A 23525-nucleotide genomic window follows, 5' to 3' on the forward strand; every position below is an offset into this window, starting at 1 on the left:
ATGCAAGTTATATAAACACGTTCCTGGAAAAAACTGGGATGATAGTAAAGATCACATGTGCTGTCTCACCTACATTTATGAACCCTTCCATGCATCACTTTACATTATCCAATTGCATATTTAGATAACCAATTCTGACTTTTTCTTCTTCTCTCTAATAGATTACTTTTTAATTTTATTAACATTAGATATTATCAATTTTTTTTTCTCAAATTAAACTCTTTTATTCTACAATTTTTGTTGCGAAAGATTAAATTTTCATCACTTTTTCTAATTTTATAGGTTATTTATGGCTAGAATTATATTTTTTAAGAATGAGTTCTTAACACATTTATTTCCAGTTTTATATATTTTTATATTTATTTATAATAAATTAATTTATTAAAATTTTATAATCTTTTATAAACTTATGTTAATATAAATTTAACAAAAAATATTTAATTTAATATTATAAATTAATTGAAAATAAACATTTTAAATTTAATTATAATAAATAAAATAATTTAAATATATTATAATTATGGTAATATAAAAATTAGGGTTAAATATGTTTTTGGTTCCTCAAGTTTCACTGAAATTTGGAATTAGTCCCTCTTCAAAACTTTTGATCAATTTAGTGTTTCATCTCTAAAAATGCGTGAATTTCGTCATTTTAACCAAATTTTATTAAGTTTATCTGACGTTTCAAACACATTTTATGATAGTATTTGAATTGTTTACATCGTTTGACACATTTTCACTTTAATGTTAACTCAAATATTATCATAAAACGCGTTTAAAATGTCAAATAAACTTAACAAAATTTGGTAAGAAGGACTAAATTCACGTATTTCTAAAGATGAATGACTAAATTGGTATAAAGTTTTGATGAGAGACTAATTTCAAAATTCACTGAAACTTGAGGGACTAAAAACATATTTAACCCTAAAAATTATTATAATAAAACATTATAATTATAGTTTTTTTATAATTAATAATTAATTTTTATAATGTATATTATTTGATTAAAATGATTTAGGTACTAAATAAATTATGTGTAACAAATTAAAAAAATAAATTAAATAATAATATGATTGTAGGTGAAAATATTTAATTTTTAAAACTTTATTTCTACCCATAATTACACATACAGTACTCTGGGTCATAATAATATCAGTTAGAAATTTGGTATTGAATTTTGAGTTGTTACTTAATATTTTCCTTAAATAATTTCTTTTATAAATATACCTAAATGTTTAACTTCATATTTTTAACTTTACATTATTTTTTTTTCAAAATCTAATTGCATTCATCAATCACAATTTTCAAAAGCTTTTCAACTTGTGCAGAACTTTCCCCCTACTTAATTATCACCACAAACATACAAATACTTCTCATATTAAGTTATAATAAACAGATACTTGAAATTTTTAAGCTTTTTAAAAAATTATTCAAATTTAAAATAATAAAATATACATGATTGATAATGAAATCATAGAAGAGCTCTTAAAAATTGATTACATCATTGACTTGGTAGTCAAGCTTAGTGAAGAGGAAGGTTCAGAGACATAAGGTTTGATGGAATATGTGGTTGTTGGACAAGTCTTCACAGCATAGAGCAAGTACAATCCGCCAAGAATAGTTGCAATTGCACTTATTCCACCAGACCCATCACCAAAAAACGAGTAATCTGAAAAAATTATTATTTGTATGGTCTCAATCATTAACACCAGATGATACTACAATTAAAATTTGATTTCAAATTCAGAATTACAAACAAGTGTTATATTCAAATAATATTTCATTTCAAATTGTTTTTACTTCTACTACAACAAAAATGACTTTAGACAACACTAAACGAGATCACAGATATAAAAATGTGGTCTAAACCTAGTAAATGTAATATTTATTTAGATGTGCCTTAAAAACTATCTTAAGCAACATTTATATAAATGTTGCCTGTAAAAAGTGTGGACTAATCCATCAAAATGTGATCTAAAATACACTAACAATTAAAACTTTTAGATTAGAAATATTTCATCCCTCATTTTTTGACTGAAAATGCAAAACTTAGTTCCAAACACGCAAAAAATTGAATTTCTTCCCTCCCGTTGATTTTAGATTGAAAACGCCAAGAGCTCACAATGTTAAAATGTGAAATTTTGAAAAACATGTACACCAAAATCGTTGCCTTTTATGAGGATTTTAAGCAACGATTTTAAATTGTTATCGTACTGAAAACCGTGACTTATTACCTACAGTTACGCTCACCTATACTACGCATAATAAATTGTTGTCTAAACTTTAGCCCACGATTTTTATGGTTTAACTCACAATTTTGTGTTGTTGCCTAAAACAATTTTTGTTGAAGTGTTGAAAATGAATTTTGTTACTACCTGTTATAATTGAAATTATTAGAAAAGTGTTATCAAAAGTTAGATGAATGTACTAATAGTGCGGAGTATGAGAAGGGAATCTCTGTAAACAAGACATATTTTTGTTCTTGTGTTCATTGTTGAATTAGATACATCAGGATTTGAGCGAAATATGTGATCACCTATTCATCTTCAATATGGTAAGAAGTCATGCAATTTGGACTTGGCATGGAGAAATATTAGACAACCTTACGATGTCACAACAATAGAATATGTGAAAGAATGGATGAATGATCATTTCGAGGACATTGTATGTGATGTTAGTGAAGACAATTTTGGAATAGCTCATTTCACTACAACATTTTGTAGTTTAGACTATACACTAAATTAGACAACAACTAACTAAATATGGCCTAGACATATAATAAACAACATTTTTATAAATGTTGTATAAATATCATAAATGTCCATGATTATATAATTATTGCTTTAAATTATGTAGGCAAAACCAGTAAAAATGTGGTCTAAAAATATAGATGAGGTCTAAAATCAACCTGAAGAACTGTTGTCTATTTTGAGGACTTTAAGTAATGGTTTTAAAAGTATTGTCGTACTAAAAACCATTGTCTATTACCTATAACTACACTCACATATACCATGCCTAAACAATTGTGGTATAATCTTTAAACCACAGTTTTTATCATTTAGATTACAATTTTATGTCGTTGTCTAAAGTGATTTTTGTTGTAGTGTTTATATGATAGTTTGAAATATGGTTCAAAGGAATAATTGTACCCAAGATGCACTAAGTTTATACGATTGTCGACAACTTTGAAATTGTCTAGTTTAAAAACAAGAAATGGATGGACCGATACAAGTTTCATAGAATTGTTAGTTATTGAAGGAGATGCTTCCAAAAAATAATATAGGTTACCTAATAGTAATTACGAGGTGAAAAAAATTTTGTCCAATGAATTTGGAGTATAAGAAAATACATGCATGACCTAATGATTATGTATTGTAAATAGGCGAGTTTGTTGCATTGAAGGTATGTCCAACGTGTAGGATATCATTGTTTAAAAAGAAAGTTGATGAAAATAGTGTTTATGAAGAAACAGATAGTCCCCTAGGTGTTATTCATTATATATTTATTGTGACTTTATAAAATGTATTCAAAACATTATATTTGAAATATATACATTCTAGATATTTTCTAGTTTTCAGGTTTTGGTTTTATGCCAAAACCAATTTAATTTTAAAAAAATAAAAATTTAAGTTTGTTAAGGCATTAATAGACAAAAAATTACATTTGTTATTATCCCACTAGACGTAAATTTTGGCACAAAATAAAGAAAAACATGTTTTGCTTTTACATCAGACATAAGTTCACATCTGTTATACATGTACTAAATATAAATTTACGTTTATTATGAAAACACCAAACATAAATTTACGTATGGTATTTTACTATACGTAAATTTTCACAACCTGAAATTGTGCCTGACATAAATAAGACGTAAAAAGCCTAAAATATCAAATGTAAAAAACTTTTTTTGTGTGTTAGTGCTAGTATCATCCATTGATAAAGAGCGATGCTAATATAATAGCATGTCAAAGTCAACTTTGTTTGAGAAGTAAATGTTGATCATATAATGATAACTGCGATCCAAGACTTCAAGCTGATATTAACTTAAATAATACAATGGTTAAATCATTCCATTGGTCCTCATTTTTATAGGGAAATCTCAAGTAGGTTCCCTTCTTCTTTTTTGTCTCAATTAGGTTCCTATTTTGAAAATTTATTGCAATTAAGTCATTTTCGTCAATAGTGCACTAACAACATTAACTTTGTCCCACGTGTCAGTAAGTGATTTTTTTTAAAACTTTTTATAACTTTACAAAAAATAATAAAATTGCAATGTATCAAGCTGACATTGTGCCACATGGTAGAGGTAGTGTGATGTGACAATGCTAGTGCCACGCGCCACTATTTGATTTAAAAACTCTCAATGTAGTCCTTGTATTTGTTATTTTGTCTAAATTTTGTTCTAATTTTTTAAAACTCAATCAATTTCATCCCTATACCAAATTTCATTTTTATATAAATTTTACAATGGTATTTTTATTACAATTAGGCATGTCAATATGAGCCCAAACCCGTGAGCCGACCCGGCTCACCACAGGTTCGAGCCGGGTCGGGTTGGAAATTTAAAAAAAAATTATGATTATAGACTAAAACGGGTTCAGCTCACTTAACCCACGGGTCAAGTGGGTTCGAGCCGGGTTATAGTGAGCTGACCCACAACCCACCAAATTAAAAAAAAAATAAAAAATTTTAATCAGATGGCGTACGTTCCACCACCTGAAATGAATTAGAAACCCTAATTTTTTTCATTTTTCCCTTTCCTTCTTCGCGACAATAGAGATTCTCTCGTCTTCTTTGCCCACACCATACGCACACAGCTTTTTCTTCACGCAGACCACACACAGAGACCTTCATTTTGTTTTCCCGGTGTCCGTCTGCGTCTGTGTTGGTGGTTCTCCGCGTCTGCGTCAGTGGTGCTCCGTGTCTACGTAGGTGGTGCTCCGATTCTGCGTCGACGGTGCTCCGATTCTGCGTTGGTGGTGCTCTGGTTTTGCGTCGACGGTGCTCCGATTCTGTGTCGACGGTGCTCTGGTTCTGCATCGACGGTGCTCCGGTTCTGCTTCGACGGTGCTCCAGTTCTGCGTCGACGGTGGTCTGTGTTAGTGGTCGTCTGCTCGTTAGTGCTACTACTCTGCTTGGTGCTCTTTCGCGTGAGTGGTCATCGGAGTGAGAGTGGTTTTTCATGTTTGTGCCCCTTTGCGTGGTTGCTCCTCCGCTGCAATTGCTTCATCTGAGGTTCGTTTCTTAATTTTTTTCTGAGCTACTGGGATGTTGTTCTGTTGTTTTATGTTTATGATATATTTGTACTTTGTGGGTCTGATTTATGGAAAACATATTCACCTTGAATGGTTCTGAATTTTGCTTATGTAATTTAAAATTATAATCTGCAGTTTGAAGTGCATGAAAAAGTTTACCCAAAATTTGATTTTCTTGCTTTGATTTTTTTTTCCAAAAGGTAATTTATAGCATGGAATCTGATAATATTCATGAGAGTGTCAATGTCAATTGCAATGTTGTTGATGACAGTATCAATAATCAGAAAGTTAAGGAACCACCTTCAATAAACAATGAAAGTAATGATGTTGAAAAAGAGAGTAAGAAAGCTAAGACTTGTACATCGGAAGTTTGGAATTATTTTTCTAAAATTGGAGTGAAAGATGGAAAAGAGAAGGCTAAATGTAATGCATGTGGGCAAGAGTATGTAATTGGTGGAACTAAAATAGGTACTTCAACATTATTGCTTCATTTGAAAAAAGTGTAATGTTAGCCCAAAATATAAGGATGTACAAGGAATGATAATTGACAATATGGGAAAGTTGAGGAGTAGGGAACTTGATCAAAAACATGTTCGTGAGATTATGACAATGGATATTGTGAAACATGGTTTGCCATTTAAATTTGTAGAATACAAATGGATTAGAGAATTGCATTCATACTTGAACCCTGATGTAAAACATGTGAGTAGGAATACAACGGTCTCTGATTTATGGAAATTTCATCTTCAAATGCAGGAGAAATTGAAACTTGAAATGCATCAATGTCATAACCGAATTTGCTTAACATCAGATTGTTGGACTGCTTGTAATCAAGAGGGATATATTTGTTTAACAGCGCATTATGTTGATAACAATTGGAAACTGAATAGTAAGATTCTTGCTTTTTGTAAAATGGAACCTCCACATACAGGTCATGATTTAGCAAATAAAGTATTTGAATGTTTGACTGAGTGGGGACTTGATAGGAAAATATTTTCTATAACTTTAGACAATGCTACTGCTAATGATCGTATGCAACAAATCTTGTGTGAACAATTAAGCTTACAAAATAGCTTGTTATGTGATGGTGAATTTTTCCATGTGAGATGTTGTGCTCATATCTTGAATCTTATAGTTCAAGAGGGTTTAAAAGTGGCTGAAGTTGCTTTGCAGAAAATTAGAGATAGCATTAAATATGTGAAAGGGTCAGAGGCAAGAAAAATAGCATTTACAGAATGTGTTATTCAAGTGAGGGGTATTGATGGTAAGGTGGGTTTAAGGTTAGATGTGCCTACTAGATGGAATTCTACTTTTCGAATGCTTGAAAGTGGTCTTAAGTATCGTCGTGCTTTTGGAAGTTTCACTATACGTGATAGAAATTTTAAACATTGTCCAAGCACTGAAGAGTGGAAAAGGGCTGAGAGGATGTGTGAATTTTTAAGGCCATTTTATAAGATAACCAATTTGATTTCGGGCACATCTTATCCAACATCTAATGAATATTTTATGCAAGTGTGGAAAATTGAGTGGTTGCTAAGGGATACACTCAAGAGTGATGACCCACTAATGAAAGATATGGCAAAAAGAATGATGGATAAATTTGACAAGTATTGGAGTGAATATAGTACCATTTTGTCAATTGCCATGATTCTTGACCCACATATGAAACTTGAGGCTCTTCGATTTCATTATTCAAAGCTTGATGCTTCAACTTGTGATGAAAAACTTAATCATATCAAAGGAAAGATGTATAAATTGTTTGAAGAATATGTGAGTGTAAGGTCAAATTCATCTTATGCATCAAGTTCCCAAGTTACTTGTTCAACAGAAGAACATATCAACATAGTTGAAGATGAAGAGATTGATCCATATAATGTAAGTTAGTCCTCTTTCCCGTCTAATGTTATTATTATGTAATCTTTTTAACCCATTTTATGTTTGCATTGTATTGCTATAGGAATATATCAATTATGTAAGCCAACATGTGAATGTAACTCGCAAGTCTGAGTTAGATTTATATTTAACTGAAACATCACTTAAGCCAAAGTATTTTCCAAAGTTGGATGTTTTGAGTTATTGGAAGGATCGTCAAGAACGCTATCCAAACCTTTGTAGATTAGCATGTGAGGTGTTGAGTATTCCAATAACAACAGTTGCTAGTGAGTCTGCATTTAGCATTGGTGGTCATGTGCTCAACAAGTATCGATCTAATCTTCTTCCTGACAATGTTCAAGCACTAATTTTAACACAAAATTGGCTACATGGCTTTAAAAATATTGGTAAATTACTTTATATTACTTTCCAATATTTTCTTCATATCATACCAATTTTTGCTAATAAATTGTTTTGTTTTTGAAGATGAAGATAATGAAGATGTTCAAAAAGAAGAATAAATTCTTCTAGACTTTTCTGTCCGTGACTCTAATGCACCTCATGATGGACGATAGTTATTGGAAGTAAGTAAGGGATGCTCACTGCAACTTAATGCATGTATTTCAGCTGTTGCAGATTTTTACTATAACTTTTTGTTTCAACTGTTGCAGATTTTTTGTTTCAGCTGCTGCAGATTTTTTTGTTTAGCATTTGCTATTACACTTTTAGGGATGCCACTGTCAACAAGAAGGGAGACATTTGAACATGTAGTTTATGGCTTCTGTTTTGTAATTTAAAAATATGGGTTGTTCTTCTGTTGAATTTGAATGATGAATCTTAATGCATGTATTTCAGCTGTTGCAGATTTGTACTATAATTTTTTGTTTCAGCTGTTGCAGATTTTTTTTTTAGCATTTGCTATTCCACTTTTAGGGATGCCACTGTCAACAAGAAGGGAGACATTTGAACATGTAGTTTATGGATTCTGTTTTGTAATTTAAAACTCTGGGTTGTTAGCTTGATTTGTGTATCATTGTGGTTACTGCATTTGAGCCCATTTGGTTTGATAATATACTATTGTATTTGGCTAGCATGGTTTGTGCATCAGTATGTTACTAACTTTTAGGAATAAGTCCAAACAACAAATAATCATAAAATTTTCTTTAAAAATGATAAAAAAAAATGCCAAAAAATATTATTTTTTAAATTTTAGACGGGTTAGTGAGTCAACCCACTTCACCCACCAACCCGTAGTGGGTTGAGCCGGGTTGGAAAATTTCCAGCTCACCAGAAAGTGAGCCGGGTTGAGTTACCTAATTTTCAACCCAACCCGTGGTGAGCCAACCCGGGTGAGCCGGGTTGGCTCACTTTGACATCCCTAATTACAATTGATATTTTTAACAAAATTAAGTTTATTTAAATTTATATTCTGCATTAAACTTTATTTAAATTTTGTTTTAAATATTTATATATTTATAATTTATAAATAAATGTTAGACTTGCTTTAAAAATAACAACTTCATAAATTCAAATATAAGATTTTAAAATAATTTTATAACAATTTAAAATATATATATTTATTTAAAATTTTACAATTCAACTTATAAATTATTTTTAAACCAACTCTAACATTTGTCTATAAATAATTGTTATATAAATATTTGAAACAATATTTAAATAAAATTGAGAAGTTTCACATTCAATAGTGACATGTGGCACTGTCACTGCAACATCACATTGCTTTACCTCGTGACACAACGTCAGCTTGACACATGACATTTTTTTAAATTAAAAAAAAAAAAAGTGAACTATTAACGGAAAGAACCTAATTGCAATAAATTTTCCAAATAGGGACCTAATTGAGACAAAAAAATGACCTATTTGAGATTTTTCTACAAAATAGGGACCAATGGAATTATTTAACCTAATATAATAAAGCTTAAGTTTGTGATGTAGAGAATGTCTTCACCATTTGTCATAGAGAAATTCATGCTCAAGTCAAAGCTTTATTCAAAATTTTCTTGGGATTTAAACTAAAACTAAAATGTTTTCAAATTTATTTGACACAAGCATTTGTCAAATCTGGCTTAGCTAGTACGATGTGTGTTTTCATCATCTCAGAAGTATAGTGTTATGCAATCTAGGAAGATAAATACTGCCAACTATCATAGAAGTTGCATAAAGAATAAAAAAGTAATTAATGTTGCATAAAACATATTTATTACTACTCTACATCAAAGCATGACAAACTATAGGAAAAAGAGAAAGAGATTCAAGTGAGTTCAAAACTACTCATCAGACCAACAAAGGGTATGCATAGCCACTTTGTTGAAGGACACCACCTTTTTTAGTTAGTTAAAAATGTGATCTTTTCATTACTCAAACCTTGTATTCATCTTGAGTGTAAGCCAGAAGTGGGTTGAGTTATAAAATACTTGAGCGAGGTCAGAGAGTGGTTGTTGAACGACTACTTGGTAGTCATGCTTAATGAAGAGGAATATCAAGTCAATTATAATACATTTGGAAGGGAAAGTGAGAGGTTGTTGATTCAACTACCCTCAATAAGAGGAGTTATAAGTAGAGATGGTAATAGGTCAAGTCGGGCATGCACACTGCCTACCTGCTACCCAACCCGCAATAAAAAATATGACTTGTTACCAGCCCTGTTATCATTCAGATACCCATTTAAAAAATATTTGTGGGTTTTTTAAAGCTCACAAGTATTTATAGATACCGACAAATATGTAAAAAATAATAATTTATAATTTTTTAAAATAAAATTACAAAAAATATATAAAATATAGTTTAAATTATAATAATATAAATGAAATTTTAATTTAATTAAATTTAACCTAATAAATATAAATTAAATTTTATTTTTATTTTTTTACAGGTAATAAATACTCTCACGTATGGGTACGATGCTCACACTCGACTCATTTATAAGTGGATATTAAATTATTTGTTACCAACAGGTACTCATTTAAAGTATTCATGTATTACTCTTGACATATTTTATCGCAGTACGGATATTTTTACCATCTCTTATAAGGTTTACTTGATGGATTTGGAAGGAATGATTGAAGCAGTTATTAGTTCAACTTCTAAAAAAATACTTACAACTAACATTTCACAATAAATAAAAAAAGAAAAACATTTCTTAAACAATTACTTACAAATCATTTTATAATTTTTATCCTTGTTCTAAGTTGTGGTTTTTATTATAGGTATCAACTAATTCTTAATTTAAAATTAAGAATTTTCAACTGTCACTAACCTATATAACAAGTTGTTTATTCAATCATGACTTTACAATGATACAAGAAAAAAAGAGTTGTCTAGTCTTAATTAAATTCATAACGGTTTAAGTTAGTTCTTTTTCTTGCAACTTCTCACTACAAAAATAATTATTTTTAGCGAGGGTTATATTTGACGTTTCTGGGGATTTTAACCTCCATTAATGGTTTTACTAGAGGTTTGAAATTCCCCAGAAGAGCAAGCGTGACTAACGGATTACCGGGGGTTTTAAGCAACCCTTGGAAGTAGCGCAACTTACCGGGGGTTTCGAAAACCCCCAATAATGCTTGGGGTTCTGAAAACCCCCAGTAATGCCTGGGGTTCTGAAAACCCCTAGTAATGCATGGGGTTCTGAAAACCCCCAGTGAGGTTATGAACCCCCCAGGAATGCATGAGGTTCCGAAAACCCCTGGTAATGTCTAGGGTTCCAAAAACCCCTGTTAATGCCTGAGGTTCCAAAAACCCCGTTAATTCCTCAAAAACCCCTGTTAATACCAAAAAGTTATTAGTGCTCAAAATGATAAAGTTGTACTTTCCTGATAATTGATTTGTTTAGTTAATTATTTGAGTACGAAAAAAAATGTATTCTACGGAATTTCCTATTTATTGCTTAATATTTTGGTACCAATCAATACAAATAAGCAAAAACTTCAAGGTCACTTCAAAATAAGCAATCAATACAAATATTCATTCAAATGATACAATACAAATATTCATTCAAATAGTACCAATACTGGACTAGCAGTCATAATGCTCTTAATATAATAAGTGTTGGAGAGGTAGCATTTGAATGATAGTGACATAATAAGCAGTGCACTATCTACCTACAATAAACCAAAATGTAAAAGGAAATTAGAGTTGTTCCCCATTAGCATAATTAACCAAAAGTTTCCTAGAAGCATATTTGTTAAAAAATTCCAAAAGTAAACGAAAAATATCATCTAATGCAGTGTTGGATGTTGATCATTTGTTTCTTCATTAGGAACACTTCCTTGATCAGATACCTAACATATAAAAAATAATGATAATTAATAAATTTCCAAATAATAATATCAAACATATATCAATTTAATCAAGATTTAAATATTATCGTTGGTGCATGATGCATAGTAAAATCACGATGCAACTTTCCTTGATAATTTTGTACCAAAAAATTAACCATTGCCTTCATTTCATTGAGTTGGGATGTCAATGTAGAAACCTATTTTAAAACACAAAATTCATCAAAATAATCAAAATAGAGAAAATAACTCTTATTTTCTACTTTTGAAGAAAAAAAATGGAGCTCTTTTGACAATCTTGGTTTACATAACATATTACTTTAAATATATTCAAACGTCAAATTTGATAAAAGTAATGCATCATGATCAAAACTAAAAAATTAACTTGATTTTGTAACTGAGCATTAGAAGGATAACTTGAAAATGTTCCATTATATGAATGACCCTTGGAGCCAAACACTTTAGATGGGCAAGGACCCAAACCCAAACCCCTAACACGTCCATAGTGTTCTTGGCTTTCAAAAGCAAAAGCTAAGGAATCAGTACTTGATATTTCTTTTGATACAGATGATGATGATGTTGATTCATATACTTGAATTTTTTTCCTACAAAGAACATAAGAAGAAACTAATTAAAATAACACAAAGTATGGTTGACAATTATAGACTTTATTAGAATTGAACTTACATTGATTTCCCTCGCTTCATCACTCACAAAGGCTCCATTAGCATGTTTATGTGTTGCTATCCATACCTCTCCTCTACTAACCTTGTGGCCACACTCTTTTTCCTATAAAATTAAAGAAAAAATATATGACACATATATCCAAAAATTGAAACAAAAAGTTCACATCAAGATATGTAGTATTGTCACCATTTCATCTCTTTTCTTTGCAATACTCTTAGATCCACATGTGTGAGCAATGGTTTGCTTTGCCCTATTATCTTTATTTTTCAGAGCATGCTCCTAATCATCAACGTATAAAAATTAATAATCATTAACTTGAATAATGTTGATGAAAAATAGTTTCAATATACCTTTGTTTTTGAATTTAGTCGATAATCCACAAAAGAAGCCCAATGATCTCTATCTATTCCTGTTGGAACCATTGCGATCAATTCATCTCTAGTACGTGTTTCGTCATTTCTAAGTTGTCACAATTCCTGTCGGTGGTCTCTCCACTTTATGTTAAGTGATTTGAGGATGTGGCTTATATGAACATCGGAATGAACATCAAACTTAGCCTTCAAAACATAAAACAGTTAAAATTAACAAGAGTTATGGTATAATTAAATCATACATTAAGCTTTTACAATGCTGACTTGAATAGTATTCTTAAGTACGTCTTCTTTATAATCTTTAGGAATCTTCTTCCAACTAGAATAACTAATAGGAAGAGAATTAGAGTTTCTTGCAATGCTACCTAAGAACCTATTCAATAATGCTCCACCATCCGTAATTGGTTGACCCTCATTATTCCACTGCACAATAATCCTTTCATTAGAAGGTAAATGCCACACATCATTGGTTCGTAGTTGTTTTGTAATTCTCTTTCCTTGATCATCTACGGAATGTGAGAAAATAATTGTTACTAATTTATTATAAAGACAAATATACATATAATATATTATGTAGTACTTTGTATATAGTTGCTTACCAATGACATTAACAAACCATGCTCTTTTTCGGGTTGCAGGCCTTTGTTCATCTACTTGCAACCCAGTCTCCTCATTTTCTTCCTCTTCATTTTCAGAATATGAATGTGATGTAGTTGGTATTGTTGGTTCAGATACATGAAATGATTTATATGGTGGCTGAGAATTAGATTGAGGCGCAATTGGGGACTGACTAGTTGAAGATATCCTCACTTTCAAGGTTCCTGAAAATAAATTGGTTAGATATTCCTAAAATTGAATATAAAATCTCCAATATCATCATTCCCGGCATGGCTTGACTCTGGACCCATTTCCTTATCGTCCACCGTGTCATAGCTATATTGATGATACCCAAATGCATCATTAACCATGTTAAACATCGAATTTATTTCATTATCTTCTTGCGGCATTAAACGTGTTTCATCAGTCACATTTACTCCTCTTCTCTCCCCATGTAAAAGCCACATTGTATATCCTTTTGGAAAAGGTTTAAGAGTCAAGTGCTCATACACTAATTCACGATCCTGCCATTTGTTAAAGTTGCATTTTTGACATGGACATACTATTTTCCCCCTTACACCACTATTAGCAAATGCAAAGTCCAAAAATTTGTTTAAGCCATCCATATATTGAGGTGTGTTTCTTGGCATGTCTATCCAAGATTTATCCATTGGAAGTAGGGTCTGTTCAAGCCAAAATAATTCATACCTTATTTTAAGATAGACACATCACAATGTAACCAAGTAAAAGACAAAACCAACCAAATATAGCACATTCAATATAAGAGACACACACTCTTGAAAACTAAAAACATAAGCAATTTGACAACACTTCTTAGTTACTTATAGTATGAACCTTGCTTTAAGTTGATACTAAATCCTAGGTGACTATATTTAAACACTCATAAACAAAAATATTTAAACAAATTAAAAGTAGAAAAGAAGTGAAACCAAAAGAAAGGATAAAACATAGATATTTAACAAAAGGGGAAAATCTATTTAGTTTTAGAAAAAGGAAATAATTATGGCTGTAAAATTATAAAAGTGTCAATGATAAAATGAAGAAAAACACACATTTATAAATTTATTTTCATCCATTTTCAATCGTATTACATGATTGTGTGATATAGGCATTACTATAATATTCTTTGAAACAAGTGGATAAAAATTTAAAGTTATCATAATCGTTTGAAACATATAAATTAGTATTATATATATATAATATGGTTTAAATTAAAAGTTTTTAAAGCTAAACTGCTACTAAAACTAAAACTAGAAATTTAATTAAACAAAATATGTTTTTCATAACTAAAATAGATGCCTCAGATAATTTTTACGCCTTTATTAATTTTAATAACCGAAGCATGAAATAACTTTTTCCATACAGTTTAGAATTTTAAAAAATTTAAAATACTTCTAAATATTTAATGTATCTACACGAAATAATATCCATTCTAAACCAATAATGTTTGATCTAGAAAACAGGGTACCATACTCTAAGAGTGATTCATTTGATCAAGAAAAATAACAATAATAATATAGTGCAAGTTGTGCTATAATATTTGATAATTTAAGAATGGAACTCACTTGATTAAGTGTTAGAAGATCACTTAAGCAAGAGATCCTTGCTTGGGCTTTTGAGTGATTAGCTCCTACTCAAGCCAGCATATATTAAACGATATCTTGATTTCCATTTAGGTCAAAATCTTCTCCTTCTCCTTTTCCTGTAAAAAATGAACAAAAGAAAAAAAAAAGTAAATTTATAATAAAAAATAGTAAAAACTGAATTTAAATAAAAAAAAGTACTACAAAAACATAATAAAATGAAGATAAGTTTCCAAATATAAACAAAAAACAAGTTAAAATCTGCTATTATTTTACACTTATCATATTTTCCAAATGAAAGAAAACAAACACAAAACGAAATTTTAGAAAAAAGTGAATATTTCGTAAACAAATCCTTTTTCATGCATCAAGTGATCACAAAATTTAATGTAAGAAGATGATATTTCCACTACTATTTTCGATGAAATTTTTAAAAAATGACAATTACAATACCTGTAGCACATAAATTTATGTACATTTAAATGTGTTTCAAGTGTATTTGTGAAGAGGAGTTGTAGACTAATGTTTCTATGAGTTCATGCATACATACCTTCAATAGTTTTATATTATTAAAAAAATCTTTAAAAAATAACCAATTTTAAAAATAAATTAATTCTTCAAATGATTAATATATTAATTTATAAATTATAAATTATTAGTTATTAAAATAGTCATAAATAAAAAATTATAAGCAATTTGTGAGTTAGATTCAAAATTGATTATTTGATTATTGATATTAATTACACTACTAAAAAAATTCATATTTCCTGCCAATTTTGTTTTGAATTTTTTTTGTAGCAAATACTCATAAATTTTGTTATGAAAAAAAAAAATTGCAGAAAATTGCTGTCAATTCTTTTGCAAAATATTTTGTTAAAACACTTTTCGTAACAAATTTTATAGGAAATACTTGCGAATTTTATAATTTTGTAGGAAATAATTACTCACAAAGAAATTACCTGCCAATTAAAATTCTTAAATATAACAAGAAAAAGTCTTTTCTTGCAAATACTATTATTTTATTATACTTCCATTTGACACTCCTAAATACTATTATTTTACTACAAAAGTTCATTTATATTCATTTTTATATATTAAACATAATAGTTTATTAATAAAATACCAGCGTCAAATGGTAGTAAGAGAAAAAGTGAGTGTCAAACTACAATTTTCCTACTTTTAATTCAGTTTTGTATTGTATTTTATGGGGTGTTGAAGATAAACATGGGGTGAAAAGGATATTTCTACAGAATGATTCTGTATGTTTATAATTGCCAAAAATCACTTTAGTACTGCATTGTTATTACAAATACAACCTCTAGTATATATTAAAGTAGATTCTTGTTATTGGCTTTTTTTATTTTGGGGTCCATTTTAAGTTAATTTTGTAAAAATGGGTTTCGTTGAATTTTTTTTGCAAAATAGAGTTAAATCGTTAAGGTGGAGTACGACATTAGAAGTGAAGTCATCCTCCATTCAGCCGGTTTCCTTTTTTTTTTTTAAGTTAAATCGTGCTGTGGGAGGCCGGTTTCTGTTAATATGAAAAGTGAAGTAGTACTCGTACATGACGACTTCACTTTTTATTTTTTTTTAAATTGATTTTTTTTACGTTTTCCATAGAGATTATATTTGTTATTTTTTTTTTTAAACTGAAAAGTGGGTTGAGAACTACAGCTTCGTTTTCTATCATGACAACACCTGCGTATTCAACTATGTTTGCACTTTCAGAATTGTTAAAGTTGGTTATGGTGAAGGAAAGTGGTTGAGCTAAGTTTATCGGAAGGATACAAAGGATGAGGAACAAAAGAAAAGTTTTCTGATACTGGAAATTTTCAAAAATTGCCAACATGGTTTATCACCACTGAATCTAAGCTTGAGTTACTAGCAAGACATTAAAAAATATAAAACTTCAACGTTTAAAAAAAATTGAAAAGTGAAGTCGTCATATACGAGGACGACTTCACTTTTCATATCAATAGAAATCGGTCTCTTAAAGCACAACTTCACTTTTTGAAAAAAAAAAATAGAAACTGATTGGGTGGAAGACGACTTCACTTTTGATATGTATTCCACCCTGACGATTTGACCCAATTTCAACCAATCCATTTTTATAAAATTGACTTAAAATCGACCCCAAAATTAAAAAAAAAAACCCTTGTTATTACTATAATACAATCTTATTACTACACAAAAATCAAATTTAGGGCGAATCAATCTAAGTGCATATTCTTTTGCTAAGTGAAACAGAAAAATATCTTTCTGTTGTTTGTAGTTTAATGTTATTTGGCACTTACATATCTTTCTTTTCGGTGACATCCTCTTTACGAGGAGCGATTCGTGAAATAACTAAAGATTTGAAAAGGACGGAATTATGCTTTTCTGGAAGACGATTCAAAGGAATCAAGTTTCGCATTATGAGAGGGTTTAGAAGAAAACAGTGGCAATGGGAGTTGTTGTTTAAGAACATTTATAACCTGTTCTGAGGTTGGCCTTTCCTTGTGATCTTCGAGGGTACACCATATTCCTACACTCACCAAGCATTTCATCTCATTTACGTCAAAATCACTCTTCAATTCCTTATCAGCAGCATTTAATATATTCCCATCCACATAATGTTTCCATACCCATTTTCTCAAAGGCACGTGATTATCTTCACCGTCCTGGTAAGTCCTCCTTCCACATGCTATCTCCAAAGCCAAAACTCCAAAACTGTACATGTCGGATTCTTTGCTAACCCTCCCTTCCTTTATATATTCTGGAGCTAGGTACCCATATGTCCCCACCACCTTTGTCCTCTGAGTCCTCAGTCTCGGATCCACCAACCTTGCTATCCCAAAGTCACTAATCTTTGTGTTGAAATCTGTGTCCAACAAAACATTAGCTGACTTTATGTCCCTATGAACAACACTCTGCTCCGCGTCTTCATGAAGATAACGAAGTGCTCTTGCCACACCTAACGCTATCTTGTACCTCACATCCCATGTCAAACTTCTTCTCTTGCCAAACAGATGATTGTCAAGGCTTCCATTACTCATGTACTCAAAAACCAGTAACAACTCCTCTTTCTCGTGGCACCACCCCATGAATTGCACAAGGTTTCTATGTATAAGACGGCTTATAATCTTCACCTCGTTTATAAATATTCTCTCACAATCTTCAATATCAGAAAATATCCTCTTCACAGCAACCACGCGCCCTAAATCACTCAGAAACCCTTTGTAAACTTGTCCAGAGCCTCCTTCTCCCAGCCTTCTATCATCCGCAAACCCGTTGGTAGCTGCAACTATTTCCTCATAACCAAACCTTCTAGGCATAGCTTCTCTATCGAAACCAAAACCATCATCTGTTCTTCCCTTTTTCATGGTCATCCAAGAAATACTAATAACCACGAGCAGAAAAACAACCGAACAAATCACTGTAACAACTACTGTTTTGACCTGAACCTTGCATTTGGTTGCGATGCCATTTTCTTTTTTCCCCTGTCCATGCATAGAATTAATATCCAGGCTTGAACTGAACTCCCAGGAATGGATCACATTTTTCTCAGTGGACGATCCAGTTGAACCCGAAAACCCAACATTGACCCACTCCGGTAAAATAGCCCACAGGTCAATCTTGTACGAGAGATAAGCGGTAGGAGTAGAAGAAGAACCAGTTCCATCAAAGGACCACGAAACAGCCAGGAGTTTGGCAGAAGCATTATAAGTTATCAAGGCATGCCCCATCTTCCCTGTGTTGCTCTCAATATCAAACTTGGTATAATTGAGGGATGCCACAGAGTTATTGTTGATCCCTACGTGTTGCATTGGTGGGTCTAACTCGTTTATGTAAGTGTCGAATTCGACAGCAACGATGTTATTTTGGGTGTCATCGTATAGACCGAGAAGGGAGCCATCAGAGGTGGCGGTCGGAATCTGGTATGCAAGGGGTGCCAAGTAGAAGGCAAAGCCATCACCGTATTTGGTTCCTAAAGGTACGTCGATTGTGAAAGAAAAACGAGTTGAAAAGTCAGTGACATGTCCGTTGGAAGAGTTTTTGAGGCGTAGAGGTTGGCCATAGACGGCTCTTCCAACTCCATTGTTGATGAGTGGGTTGAGCACTGCAGCTCCGTTCTCTATCATGGCTGCGCCTGCGTATCCAACGATGCTTGCACTTTCAGTGTCGTTAAAGTTAGTTATGGTGAAGGAAAGTGGTTGAGCTATGTTTATTGGAAGGATACAGAGGATGAGCAGCAGAAGAAAAGTTTTGAAGTAGTGGAAATTTTCGAAGGTTGCCACCATCGTTTATTACAACTGAGTCTAATTTTCTTTACATGGCAGCCACAGATTTGTAGTTAATTAAGAAAAGAGAGAGAGAGAGAGAGAAATAAGGTAAAGAAAAAAGAAGGCAAGACAGCATTATGTTTTTGACAATGAAATGCAGATGAAGGAAGAAAACACAGAAATGAAGTGTGTCTGATGGCCTAACTGATATGGAATTTAATTCAGGGTCGTGGGCCATAGTACTTATCAGTTCTTGTCAAATATCTATGCTCATTGTTAGTTGTTTTAAAGAGGCATTATTATTGATTTGGTAACTCAATTTTGGTTTTAGCATGTTTTTATATTTTTGGTTTGTTTAATTTAGTATTTTAATTTTTTATTAAATTGGGGTTAATACTGTGTCCGTACAGGACACGTCTCAAGTCATGAAATTTTTAATTTTTTTAATTTTTTTTAAAATTTTTAATTTTTAAAAAAAATTTAAAAATTGTCACAGTTTAACATTATGTCACATGACAACTTACAATCATGACACATGACATGACAGTGATAATAGTTGTGTTCAATTTAGTCCTTTATTTAAATTTTTGGTTCGATTTAGTATCCTAATTTTTTAAAATGATTCAATTTCGTCCTCTTCAATTTTTTTATATTTTTTATCTTTGTAATTTTTTACATATGAAATTTTTTACACTTGTAAAAAATAAAATAATTTGAATATTTAGGTGTAATCATTTGATGTATAAATTCAAAACAATTATTTTAACATGTATATATAAGTTATAATTAAACTTAGTTACTAATTTGGTCTCAAATGGAAATGACGATATTTGATCATTTTAAAAAATTGGGTTACTAAATTGAACCAAAAACTTAAATAGAAGACTAAATTGAAAACAACTATTATCATTGTCACGTGTCATGATTGTAAGCTGTCATGCGACACGACGGTAGACTGACACGTTGCAGTTTTTAAATTTTTTGAACAAAAATTAAAATTAAAAAAAAATTAAAATAAAAAAGATTTTTAATTTATAAAACTGTAATAAAAATAATTAATTGTATTTTTAATATTGAAATAAAAAAGAATAGATAAAATAAAATTACAAACAATAAATATACATCTACTATATAAAACTAAAATATAAAAATTAAATAAAACTTTAATAATTATTAAAATTAAAAATATAGAAATTTGAAAATAATACAATACAAAACTGTTAAAAAAACAATTAATTGTATTTTTAATAATGAATAAATAATAATAAATAAATAAATAAAATATATCTATTACACAAAAAACTGTCAAAAAATATTGAAATTACATAACACTGGAATAGTTATTAAAATTAAAAAGATTAAATTAAAAAGTATATCTATTATATAAAATTGTAATAAAATTTTGTATGTATAGCGGTCAAAGTATTAACAAAGTAAGTAATATTATGTATTGTTTATTCAAAAACACTTGTTTTCAATACTTTCCTCTCTTATTGAAATAAAAAACTACTTAACATTAACAATTAGTTTATTCAACAATTACACGGATATAAGTTCATTGAAAACACATCGAATTCATCCTGAAATAGATGAATTCAAAGGATGGGTTACTAACGTCCAACACTTATAAAGCTGTCGGTGAAAGGTAGTGTCTGCATGGACTGAGAATTGGGTTGTTGTGAATATGTAACTAGAGAAGCAGGAGGACGATCATGCAGATCAAGTGGAAGCTCTGGTAATGGCGCTTCTAGCTCCAGAACATTTATTACTTGTGCGGCCTTTGGCCTTTCCTTGTCGTTAGGGTTGGTACACCACAACCCCACAATGATCAAGCTTCTCATTTCATCCACATTAAACTCCTTCTTCAATCTCTCATCAACAACATCCATCACATTCCCCTCCACATACTGTTGCCACACCCAGTTCCTCAGAGGCACATGAAACTCTCCATCACGGTATGTCCTCCTTCCACATGCGATCTCAAGAGCCACAACCCCAAAACTATAAATGTCTGATTCCTTGCTAGCCCTACCTCCGTTCATGTATTCTGGGGCAAGGTACCCGTAAGTCCCCACCACCCCTGTCCTCTGAGTCTTCAACCTTGGATCCACCAACTTTGCCATCCCAAAATCTCCAAGCTTTGTGCTAAAATCTGTGTCCAACAACACATTCGCCGACTTAATATCCCTGTGAAGAACACTCTGCTCCGCATCCTCGTGAAGATAACGAAGTCCCAAAGCAACGCCCAACGCTACCTTGTACCTGTGTTTGCATAAGATGGAGAATTTATTCTTTTAGGTTGAAGTGGATCCGTCTACTGGTTTCAGATGTGTTGGCAAACACATGACAATTACTATAAAAAAAAAAAAGTGACCGGAAATAGTCTATTCTTGAAATATATTATTATTAAAGTGTAATGCAAATTCTAGAAGAATCTAGAAAATCATAAGATAAAAGTATTGAAATGTAATGAAAGTTCTAGAACAAAGTAGAAAAGCCTAAGATATGAAGAAAAATATCAAGAACATTCTACATAGGCAAAAATCTAGAACATTCCACACAAGTTGTGGCTAGCACTTTCTAGAATACTCTATAGGTCTATAAATACCCATGTACTCAATCATTTGATGAATGCCAAGAACTAAGATCACATCTAACACACCACTCTCACTACTACAACTACATACTCCTTCCAACTACAACTTTCACACTCTACTATCTACACATTTTCTCTATCCCTTCAACTATCCCCTTCACAACCTTAAAATACCAACAATTATGTTTCCAAACAGGTCATAAAATATATTTAAAACCATAAAGTCTATGTTGTCTAACTCACCTAACATCCCAAGTCAAAGGTTTTTTGTCCCCAAAGAGATGAGTGTCGAGGCTTCCATTAGGCATGTATTCAAAAAGCAACAGAAACTCACCTTGCTCGTGGCACCACCCTACGAACTGCACCAAGTTTCTGTGTATAAGACGGCTTATAACCCTAACCTCATTGATGAAAACTCTCTCTGAATTTGCGAAGTTGGCGAAAATCCTTTTCACAGCAACAACCCTTCCTAAATTACTCAGAACCCCTTTGTAAACCTGTCCCGAGCCTCCTCGTCCAAGCTTTCTATCATCTGCGAATCCGTTGGTGGCTGCAAGTAGTTCTTTGTAATCAAATCTTCTTGGTAGAGTTGCCCTATCCAAATCAAACTTAACCGAGTTAGCTCCCACTTCACCGTCATTACTCTTATCAACCTTATCCCTTCTTTTCTTCGTCATCATTGCCCAAACTGCAACACTCCCAGCGACGACCACCAAGACCGCTGAAGAAGTCGCCACAGCAATCACCCAAACTTTTCGTTTCCCGTTCCCGTCCCCACCGGAGGAATTATCCGTAGCATCGGAATTCAACGTTGAACTAAAGTCCCAGGAGTAAATAACGTTGTGTTCAGTGAATTCGCCTGTTGAAGCAGAGAACCCGACATCCACCCACTCGGGTAGAATTTCCATGAGGTCAATCTGGTAAGAAAGTGAAGAATTGGAGTGTGAAGTTGCTGTTCCGTTGAAGGACCAAGCCACAAAGAGTGTCTTGTTGGAAGCAGTGTAGGTTATCAAAACGTTACATTTCTTTCCAAGGTTTTTGTCAACGTCAAGCTTGGCAGAAGCCACGGAGCTGAGAGAGTTATCGTCTATGCCAACGTGCTGCATGGGAGGGTCAATGGTGCCATTGAATGTGTCAAACTCAACCGCAAGAACGTGATTATGGGGAATAAAGGTATTGGAAGTGGTGTTGAATAGGGCAAAAGTGCCACCCCCTGAGTTGGGAGGAATCGGGTAGCCATGAGGGGCCATGTAGAAGGCGAAACCATCAGCATAGGTGCCGTTTTTGGCTCTGTCGATGGAGAAAGTGAAGCGCGTGGTGAAGTCTGTGAGAACATTGGATGATTGATCCCACAAGTGCATCGGTTTTGCATACAAAGCTCTTCCAACGCGGAAAAGATAGTCCACGATGTTGAGTTCTACGCTGCCGTTGCTGGCTTTGCCATCACCTATGTATGCCATGTTTTGTTCACTCTCAGGATCGTTGAAGTTTGTTATGTTGAAATTTAGTGATTCCACAGTTTTAAGAAAAGGAGGATGAAGAACCAGCAGAAAAACAAAAGTTGTCACCATCTCTAGCAACCTCATTCTCAGTGGCTGTTCTTTTTTTCATATAAATTTTGAATGGCCTGAGACAAGGGGAAGAACAGTGTTGTAGATGTTGGTGAATGGAGCTTGTTGTTTAAATATGTATGGATACTAATTATATATGATAAATAATTTATCACATTCCACGAACTTTCTTTTCCATTCGTAACATTCAGACTCGACCTTACTTAAATAAAATATCCAAACTCAATCAGAGCAGTGTAATTACATGTTGTAATCACTTCGTCGTTAGTCTTTTTTTTTTTATAACAGTCAAATGCTACTATTTTTTTTTCTGTCCTTTATCTTGAAATGTCAAATGAATAGTATCGAATATATTCTTTAAATATAAAATTTGTCTCATTTTTCTACTTAGACAAGTCAGACCATTAAAACG

At 31.8% G+C, this 23525-nt stretch overlaps 2 protein-coding genes and 1 long non-coding RNA gene across 3 annotated transcripts; all 3 read right to left on the bottom strand.

Annotated features, from left to right (window-relative positions):
• Positions 1-12108: 12108 nt before the first annotated feature.
• Positions 12109-12524, bottom strand: LOC114194185. The gene is made up of 3 exons (XR_003606350.1): positions 12463-12524; positions 12299-12391; positions 12109-12214 (listed from the first exon to the last, which is right to left on the bottom strand). It is a non-coding gene; the product is annotated as an uncharacterized LOC114194185 (long non-coding RNA).
• Positions 12525-16923: 4399 nt separating this feature from the next.
• LOC114194182 (L-type lectin-domain containing receptor kinase IX.1-like) lies at positions 16924-19198 on the bottom strand. The gene has a single exon (XM_028084276.1). The coding sequence runs from the start codon at positions 18962-18964 to the stop codon at positions 17054-17056; it is 1911 nt and encodes a 636-aa protein (XP_027940077.1). The 5' UTR covers positions 18965-19198; the 3' UTR covers positions 16924-17053.
• Positions 19199-20417: 1219 nt separating this feature from the next.
• LOC114194181 (L-type lectin-domain containing receptor kinase IX.1-like) lies at positions 20418-23232 on the bottom strand. Its single transcript, XM_028084275.1, has 2 exons — positions 21786-23232; positions 20418-21208 (listed from the first exon to the last, which is right to left on the bottom strand). The coding sequence occupies exons 1-2, from the start codon at positions 23126-23128 to the stop codon at positions 20557-20559; spliced, it is 1995 nt and encodes a 664-aa protein (XP_027940076.1). The 5' UTR covers positions 23129-23232; the 3' UTR covers positions 20418-20556.
• Positions 23233-23525: the final 293 nt, after the last annotated feature.

The sequence above is a fragment of the Vigna unguiculata genome, chromosome 8 (genome assembly GCF_004118075.2).
Source record: "Vigna unguiculata cultivar IT97K-499-35 chromosome 8, ASM411807v1, whole genome shotgun sequence".
In the NCBI taxonomy this organism is placed as follows: domain Eukaryota; kingdom Viridiplantae; phylum Streptophyta; class Magnoliopsida; order Fabales; family Fabaceae; genus Vigna; species Vigna unguiculata.

Excerpts from the sequence above, each read along its gene's own strand:
- LOC114194182 (XM_028084276.1), bottom strand. The coding sequence starts at position 18,964 with ATGGTGGCAACCTTCGAAAATTTCCACTACTTCAAAACTTTTCTTCTG.
- LOC114194181 (XM_028084275.1), bottom strand. The coding sequence starts at position 23,128 with ATGAGGTTGCTAGAGATGGTGACAACTTTTGTTTTTCTGCTGGTTCTT. Across the intron at positions 21,209-21,785 it reads CCTTTGACTTGGGATGTTAG|GTACAAGGTAGCGTTGGGCG; the intron begins GTGAGTTAGACA and ends ATGCAAACACAG.